General features: G+C 42.3%; 1 protein-coding gene across 1 annotated transcript in view; it reads left to right on the top strand.

Moving 5' to 3' along the window:
- Positions 1-470: 470 nt before the first annotated feature.
- Positions 471-9,711, top strand: part of LOC121298795 (neuronal acetylcholine receptor subunit alpha-5-like) — a 32,359-nt gene continuing 23,118 nt past the window's right edge. The window contains exon 1 of the mRNA XM_041226012.1: positions 471-803. Within this exon, the coding sequence (XP_041081946.1) occupies positions 746-803 (58 nt within the window). The 5' untranslated portion in view covers positions 471-745. The remainder of the gene's footprint in view (positions 804-9,711) is intronic.

Below are 9,711 nucleotides of genomic sequence, written 5' to 3'. Positions count from 1 at the left end.
GCTAAATGTTAACCAAATATCGATGGAAAATGTAGTTGCATATCACGTCCATTTATATTACGTTTAGTTACCCTTGAAAATATGTAATAATTTCCCATTGTTTACATGTTTTTAATTGAAAATACAGTTAATCTGATTTAAATGTTAATGGAAAGTAACAAGGAATAATTGAACTAAAATTGAATATCAACTGCATATCTGTTAAATATGAATTTATGCCATGCAATATAAAGCGTTACCAAACTCTGACATACAGTAGCCTTATAAATGAATTGTAGGTTTGGGAACTCAGAGAAGGTAAGCTTTCTTTTCCCAAAGGGCATGCAAAGGAGTTAGGCACCATGCAGATGGAAGCTTGTTCTTGATTCGGCGAGACAGGCTCTGTGCTTGTGACTAAGCCCTTGCAAAGGAGGAGGAAGGGCTGACTGTGACTGAAAGAGAAAGCTATAGCACTAGGGCTGTAGCAGCAGGGAATGGTTGCTGAGGAAGCTGGCTGACTGATGGTTATTTAGGCAGTAAGAGTAGTACTATTCCTCGGGCTCCCAGCTGCATCCCCGAAAAGGCGGGTGTATCTGTATGCAAGTGTGGAGAGGAGTGGCAGGGCATTTCTCGCTGTTGTCAGAGCACTGCATTTGTTCTCCCTTTCTCAACCACAGCTCGATTGTTTGAGCTTGTCTAATGAAGCTACTGGATTCTCTCTTGCTTGTCTGTTTTCTGAGCTGCTAGGCCGGCGAGTGGAAGCAGGATGATGGTTTTACTGCTGATGCTACTCTGTTACTCTGGCTTCTTGCGCTTCTCCCTGGGTGAGTAACCATACCACATCACTTCCCTTCATCTCTCCATCCCTCTATCCACACTCCAGATACAGAGCAGGAGAGTAAGATAGAGAAGAATGATAAATAGATAGAGAGGCAGGCAAATGGGCAGATTATTACAAATCCATGTATAACTTTTCAATAGATATATAACATTGTCTTTATTTGAACATCTGTTTCCATTTTTTCTATCTCCCTGCTCTCTATAATGTATATGTATCTATTTATCTCTCTCACCTCTCTATCAATACTGAATATCTATCAATCTTTCATTTTGTGTATCTTTCTGTAATTTCTCTATCTTTTCTGTAATTTCATGCTTATCATTGGGATGGGGGGCAAAGTAATTTCTTTGACCATTTAATGCTTTGATATTAAATACCTCAGTGAGTTCAGGACCATTTGGAAAAAATAGGGCTTCAAACCAAGATGTCATACTGTTACAAAACATTTCTATGATTTAAAACTCATGGCTTTCAACCTTTTTAAAAACTGTACCCCTTCTTCTGTATGGAGGTTTTAGCTCAAGTACCCCTTGTGTTGTATGTTGCGTGTAGTTGTCGTAATAATATAGTAATGTTGGTGTGTAGTCATTGGTACATGGGATGTAATATGGGGTATGTGCACAAGTGTTTAAAATGTATATTGTATTTAGGCATGAGGATTGCACAGCACTTCACGTGCAGGTAAAATGTAGTATTATATGAGCACAGGGAATGTTTTCACTCACTCGGGGTTGTGTGTTCGGTGAGTGGAGAACGGGCTTGGAGACGGAGATAATAATCATTGTAATGGTTAAAATAAGAACTTCTCACCGTGTTTGTCTGTATAGTTAATTATAAAGTCTCTTTGTTTGGCTGCCAGTGCCATGTCCTGTGTTTTGTTTGTCTTTACAACCTTTTATTTGCTGTCTGCTCAATTATTAAATGCTGAGCGAAAACAATCGCTCAGCTTCACCAAACTCCAACTCTCTGTTGTTTATTTGTTGGTTCCTGGTTCTGGTCTAACGTCACCCACTACAGCCGTCTTTGTGACACGTGGAGTCATCGTGAGATTACCAGCACCTCCTAGATGCAGATCAGAGCGGGAAAAAAAAATATAACCAAAAATGGAAGGCTGGAGAGACGGCTGTACTGAGCTGGAGGAGCTCCTCAGTGGTCTGGAGGACCAAGGCTGGTGCCTTGCCTGGATGGTGTACGGGCACATGGTGGCTGTCTGCCCCTTCCAAGAGGAGGAGGAGGAACCAGCCCAAGAGAGGAAGGTGAGGAGAAGGAGTGGGAGAAGAAAGCTGCAGCAGCAACACCAGCAGAGCAAAGGGGGAAAGGAGCAAGCAGGGCTATGGTGTTTCACCTGTGGCAAAACCTTTCACACTACCATGCTCTGCTCCATCCAAGTAGAGCTGCTGGCATTGTCCCGAAAGATGGGATAGGGGGAAGACACAGAGGAGTGGTTCCTCTGGAGGGCTAGGAAGCCAGGACCCAACCGGCTGCCATCACCGTTGTGCCCCCTCTGTGAGGGTAAGCATTATTTTGCCTCCTGTCCCTTCTAAAGTTATGAGGAGGAGGAGGATGCCGGTCATCCTACGCCTGAGTGGGTGGAGCCGAATGTCCTACGCCTGAGTGGGAGGAGCCTGAACATCCTAAGCCCAAGAGGGAGGAGTCAGTGCATCCACAGCCCAAGAGGGAGGAGTCTGTGCGTCTAGAGCCCAAAGAGGTGGGAGTCTGTGCTTCCATAGCCCAAAAGGGGGAGTCAGTGCATCTACCGCCTGAGAAGGGGAAACCCACGGCCCTAGCCCCCAAGCCACCAGCAGAGGAAGAATGCCTGCTCTTTCCACCTCCACCAGCAGAGGAAGAATGCCTGCTGTTTCCACCTCCACCAGCAAAGGAAAGTGCCTGCTGTTTCCACCTCCACCAGCAGAGGAAGAATGCATGCTGTCTCCACCTCCGCCAGCAGAGGAAAATGCCTGGTGTTTTCGCTTCCTGCAAGGGAGGGAGAACCGGACCTGTCCCCTGCAAGTGAGGGAGAGCTGCACCAGTCCCCTGTAACAAGGGTAGACTACATGCTGCTCCCACCTCCATCGCCTGGAGACTACATGGCGCTCCCACCTCCGTTGCCAGGAGACTACACTCCGCTCCCACCTCCGTCGCCAGGAGACTACAGGCTGTTCCTACCTCCATTGCCAGGAGACTACACGCTGCTCCCACCCCCACCGGCAGGAGCAGAGCAGCAGGAGAAATGTTGCCCCGCCCCTGAGTGTATCTTTGTGTTGTATGTTGCATGTAGTGTGTTAATGTTAGTGTATAGTCATTGGTACACAGGATTAAATATGGGGTTGTGACAGGGTGCAGCCTGTCTGTGTTTTTGTGGTGTTTAGATTGGATGTGAGTCTGCTGTGTGGATCTTATTGAATGAGTTTGTGTGAAAGGTGCTGCAGCTGATGAGGTGCGAATTGCCCAATTAGCTGCAGCACCTGTATAAAAGGGAGTGATTGGGAGTGTTTGTGAGAATGAGAGGACCTGTTTGGTAGAGGTGAGTGAGAGTGGGTTAGCTATGTTTTTGCCAGTTGTTTATTAGCTATTGTTTAGACTGTTTTGTGTCTTTATTTGGCCATCTTTTTTGTTTTGTTTGGTAATCATTATTTAATTAAAAGTATTTCATTTGCTGCACTTTCCATCTCTGAGTCTCCTCACTTTGGCTGCCCTGTCACAGTTGGTGGCAGGAGCGGGACAGCGCCACCTGGAGACTCAGAGCAAGGGTGCAGGGATTTCCCAAGAGCCAGAAGGGGAGGAGCCGACGCTGTTGTCACAAAAGCCGGAAGGGGAGGAGGCTTTGCTGCCATCCCAAGAGCTGGAAGGGGAGGAGCCGTCACTGCCATCTCAAAAGTCGGAAGGTGAGGAGCTACAGTCCTGTGAGCTGGAGGGGGAGGAGCGGGAGGCCCAACCCCCAGATTTTTTTTTGGGGGGGACGAGGGCAAGAAGCTGGTACTGCACAGCAGCCCCTTTATTTGCTGCTGAAGGTAGCCCTGCAGAAAGGCCAACCACAAGTTCTGCTGTCGGAAGAGCCGGCAGTGCCACCTGCCCTACCCATGCTGTCGGAGGAACCGGCAGCGCCACCAGCCCTGCTGTCGGAGGAACCAGCAACAACCTCATGCCACTCCCGCACCGCCCAAGGATGCCTGCCTTGCACCGCTAAAGGATGCCTGCCTTGCCCTGCCCAAGGATGCCATGGCCGCTCCACTCAGGGATGCCACGCCGATCTGCTCAGGGATGCCACATTTGGATCGCCTGGGGTTGCTTGCTGCTCTGCATCGCCTGGGGTAGCCTTCTGCTCTGCAGCGCCTGGGGAGCCACCATTTACAGGGTACAAGGGAGAAGTGGAGCTCCTACTGCCTCCTTCATGACCAGGGGCTCCCCTCCTGAGTTCGTCTCCCAAGGGTCCGATGCTGCCGTCGCCTCCCAAGGGTCCGCGGCTGCCGTCGTCTGGGGATGACGCCTGCCTGCCGTTGCCCGGGGATGTCGCTGAGTTGGGCCAAGTGAAGCCTCTGTTTTTCTCCCTGGACTTTGAGAAGAAACTTTGGGTATTTGGGGGGGGGGGGGGGCATTTAGGCCAAGTTGTGCTGCGCACATGGGGGGATGTTAGTGACAGGGTGCAGCCTGACTTTGTGTTTTTGTGGTTGTTTAGAGTGGCTGTGAGTCTGCTGTGTGAAGCTAAGTGAATGAGTTTGTGTGAGGAATGTGTGAAAGGTGCTCCAGCTGATGAGGTGCAAATTGTCCAATTAGCATGAGTGTTGTGAGAATGAGAGGACCTGTTTGGTAGAGGTGAGTGAGAGTGGGTTAACTGTGTTTTTTGCCAGTTGTTTATTAGCTATTGTTTAGACTGTTTTGTGTCTTTATTTGGCCATCGTGCCCTTGTGTTTTGTTTGGTAATCATTATTTTATTTCATTTGCTGCACTTTCCGTCTATGAGTCTCCTCACTTTGGCTACCCTGTCACAGGGGTATGCACACAAGTTTTTAAAATGTATATTTGTATTTAGGCACAAGGATTGCACAGCATTTAACATGCAGGTAAAATGTAGTAATATGTGAGCATGGGGAATTGCACTTATTAATTCACGTTCAGTTGTACCGAGACTCCAATTGAATGATTGATTAGCAATCGAGTCTCAATACAGCTACATAAAACAGCATGTTAGCACTCACTCTGGGTTGTGTGCTCAGTGAGTGGAGAACGGGATTGGAGACAGAGGTAATAATCTTAGTAATAGTTAAAGTAAGAACTTCTCACCATTTTTATCTGTATAGTTCATTTTGTTTTTTCTCTTTGTTTTGGCTGCCAGTGCCGTGTCCTGTGTTTTTGTTTGTCTTTACAAGCTTTTATTTTCTGTCTGTTCAATTATTAAATGCTGAGTGAAACAATCGCTCAGCTTCACCAAACTCCACCTCTCTGTTGTTTATTTGTTGGTTCCTGGTTCTGGTTTGACGTCACCCACTACAACCGTCTTTGTGACACCCCTTTACAAGTTTCTCTCTACTGAATGATACCAATTTTGTCTGTGTTTCCCAGTGTCAGCTGCAAGGTGAAAGAGATTGTAGCACAACGAGCCAGAAGTGACCTGCTATTTGCAGTACACAGTGACATTCTGGACATGTTAGTAGATGTCCATTTCCTCATGAAAAACTAATCAGCATGACACCGGAGCAGTGTCTACAATGACTATGTAAATAAAATACAATGTTCTTTACAATGGTCTTTACAAGTAAACAATAGATCTCTCAATTGCAGTATTTAACTGGATCATAACATTATATATGCTACTTTTTCATTTGTTTGCTCTACAGGTTTTATGTTTGCATGTTGTAAACATTGTAGAAGGGACTGTGGTTAAATCATTTTTTTTTACTTAAATGGATAAACAGGTGCTAATGCTGCTTCATTTTATTAACATGTTTTAACATAATATTAATTGAATACATGGCTTTCATCATATACTGGAGGTTACAGTTTTGTTCAATGGCTTTCAGCACCCGCACTATAAAAGTGGTTCCAGAGCCACAGGTTTCACACGATCATCGCAGAGCTCCTCTAAACCAACAGCACACTCGGGTATGAGTTTATCTTTGTGGCCCACATGTGGAAATCCTAACTGCAAGTAGACATCTGTAGACTTTTGTTTTTTCTTCCTTCGTTTTTCTTTTGCAAGTAAGAAATGTATTCATTTTATGACTCTAGAAATAATGCACAGAGTAATCTGGATGTTAATAAAATGCAACTGCGCCTAATGTGAGAGTGGAAACAAACTCATCGAAATCATGGATGCATAAAGGTGGATGATAATTGTAAGACTACTGTATAGTCAGACTGTGACCTTTGAGTGACGTATCAAAAATAAAATATTTATGCACAGTGGTTTTAGTGATAAAATATTGTTTAAAAAATCTATTGATGGCCATTATTTTCTTTTACTTTCATTTTTATTTTTCCATTTCTGAATCGTCCTGCCTATGACCCTTAGAAACCCCTAGGGGTACACCTACCCCTGGTTGAAAACCCCTGCTTTAAACTACAAACTTGTAGAATTGAAGGTAAAGGAGTTTTAACTGAACAAGTGCAGATTAGGTTACTGTAGATTCAAATCTGTGATTAAAATGATTAGTAATGCTCACTAGCAGCGGTGACTGAGTGGGCGGAGGGATATGGATATTGCTGGAAATGCACTCTTTGTATTGCATAGATCTAATCATCAGCTTTACAAGCAAACAACAGCCTATGTTATTTTTAATGCATGTGATTGTTGTAAAGGGTCCCAAAAAGTGGTAAATATATTGTTCCTGGTTTGATCTCTTATAGAAATTTTGTGTTCTTTTTCTCTTGGCATGGTGTGCCACAATGTGAGGTCGTTTGTTTTATCCCAGTGTCCTCAAAAACCATGCAGGTTGTCATACTTCACACAAGCACATTTAGGGTGTGCTCATGTGAAGTTCCTAAAGTGTTCAAGGTGCATGGACATGACATATACAACTAATAACAAACCTTTTCAAAATGTTGTATATTGGGATGTGCCAAGTAAAGAATATATTTCTGTATCGGCAATGAGTTCTACAACAAGCACAGCAATTTTATTTCTATTATTTTCGTGCACTTCCAGCTCTCAAAATCTAAATCTGAGTGTCAGGTTACTGGTATGAACTGAGTAATACTATGATGGCTCGAAGTAAGATTAATGGGTCTTATGCCCAGACCTAATACTGGAGATAGATTAGATGGTTGTAATCCTAGAGCTTGTTTATCAGGTGTTTAACTTTAAACTTTGTTACACTTGTACACATCTATAGAATATCTTTGACGCGAGTGCATACAGTAAAACGATACTTTAAAAAAGAAGTTGAAAACTCCATTGAACTTTGTCTGTGTTTACCAGTGTCAGTTGCAGGGTCAGAGCAACTGTAGCACAACGAGTCAGAAGTGAACTGCTATTTGCAGTACACAGTGACATTCTGGATGTTAGTAGAGGTCCATTTCCTCATGAAAAATCAATCCGCATGACACACGAGCGCAAGTCAACCATTGGAACTGACTGCTGTTAATAAAATGCAATGTTGAACTTGTTTTTACAAGACATCTCTCAATTGCAATATTTAACTGGCTCATAACATTATATATGTTATGGGTTCAGAGCTTGATAAATTGGACTCCAACTGGTATTCATACTTCATAAACACCCTGGACATGACTACATGTGAAACATGTGCCTGTAATCGAGAAGTATGCCTTTACAGTACTCTAGTAAAATGAAAGCTATAGACAAGCCTAAGAGAGAAACATGCTTTACGCATTAAGCTAGTGGTGTTAAGCTTCTCAAAACATTAACCCTTTGCGGTCCTATGTCGGACCAGGTCTGACATTACAATTTTCCCTTTCCAGTCTGATGTTAGACCCTTTGGCCGAGTGAGACCGATAGGAGCCGAATGAAGCCGAGAAAAAGGGTGTATCTGATAGAACCATGCACCACAGAGATAACAAGGATATTAACAAAGGAGATAGCTGCTTTTGCATCCAGCACTCAAAGAATATCACAGACATTTGCAGAGGCTTTTGAGATCTTGTAGTAATAAAATAATGACTTGGATTGCATTATTGCAGAGTTTGGTGATAAAACGAGTCATCAGGAGAGGATTTATCAGTTTGCATGTCTACAAAGAGGTATACAGTAAACAAGGGGTGGGGCTTGGCTGGGGGTACAGTACTGAGTGTTCTTTTGCGATTCAATGCCTTTTAACTCTGTTTTACTCTGAAAAAAAAAATGTAAATAGCGCGTGTAAAATAAACAGCATGTGTGAAAATAAATTGGACCTGACAAGCGCTGAATAAATGGACCGCTAAGGGTTAAACAATCTTATCAAAAGGTACAGAAACAGATATATTTAGAAAAAAGAAAAAGAAAATAATATGAACTAATAATTATTTGAACTTGCTTCTTTGAGTGTGGATATCCGATATGAGGGAGATATTGTTTATCGTTGTGAAGTCAACGCACCGGCTTTTGGATTTATGAAGAAACTTGCTGTGAATTGAGCGCAAGGGGTAAAGAACAAACACGTAAATCCAATGCAGAAAGTTTGTTTATGTTTGGACCTCTACACTCTATTAATAAACTTTTAAAATCACAGAGTTCTTACAGACTTAGTTCAAACAAAAATGCACTTTAGTAATTCAAGGCTTCCTAAGTGCTTTTGAAGAATCCATTAATTCCCAAACACTTATGATGTGGGATCATAGACGTTTTTAGGCATAAACAAGGCCGTTGAGATACAATATTATAGAAATGTAATGCTTACCTTGATTATCTAGAGTAAGATATCTACTACATATGTTAGTTCTTATCGACATTCTATGCCAAATATGAGCATTTTGCATGTCGATTTCCAATGAGTACTGCTTACCTTTTATCTACTTCTCTGACTTGGTCCTGAGAACAGCAGGGTTGGTTATGCCTGCACCATAATGAACACATATGCTTTACTGCTCTTTCACCACAGGAGATTAATTATTATTTTTTTATTATTTGATTATTATTTGCAGACACCTTTATCCCACATTGTTGATACCATACATACAACTGAATGACTGTTTAAAAACATATATAATGTTGTACAATTGAACAAACATCTAGAGCAAACATCTGTTTATTACCTCTATATAAAACACAGTTTGATTTTCCTTTTACAAAATAGTGTAAATGGTCCCACTTCATTTAAGTTCACTATGGCAATGGCAGCAAAGACAAAAAATATTTAAATATACAAGTAATGTAGACATGTAATTATGAGTACTTAAAAAAGTAGACACTTGAAAAGGTTGTTTGCTGTGATTAAGAGGACAATTTGAAAAGGTTGGTTGTTGCAATAAGCATATTGACATACAGGTAGAAATCACATTTAGGGGCACTAATGAATTCAATCTTCCCCACGCAAACCAACTGTTTTTTTGGGGGGGGGGGTTTGGATTTAAAATTGTATTGGCTTTTTAATTGGATGTCATCAGTGGCAAATCAATGCATTAGAAACTTGAGGCCAATTTCAATGATACGAGTTATTGGTACAATAATTACACATTGGTAACATTTTTATATTTTGACATGCATATGGTATCACAACAGTATGAAGGTGCTGGTAATCTACTGTCTGGACTATGGTGCCATCATTGTACCAGAATCGTTGTGTTGTCATTGCCCGTAATACCACTGTTCACAGACCAGATGTCTTTTTCCAATAAAGATTTATGAGTGCATCCAGATGGATGACTCATCCTGGTAGATAATGATGGATCAAGTTCCATTAATAATGGATTAAAAAGATTTTACAGATGACAATTTTAATCTAATGCAATAATGTTAA

The sequence above is a fragment of the Polyodon spathula genome, chromosome 24, assembly GCF_017654505.1.
Source record: "Polyodon spathula isolate WHYD16114869_AA chromosome 24, ASM1765450v1, whole genome shotgun sequence".
Taxonomy (NCBI): Eukaryota; Metazoa; Chordata; class Actinopteri; order Acipenseriformes; family Polyodontidae; genus Polyodon; species Polyodon spathula.
Note: the sequence above shows the minus strand (reverse complement) of the source record. Positions and strands in the feature narration are given on the sequence as shown.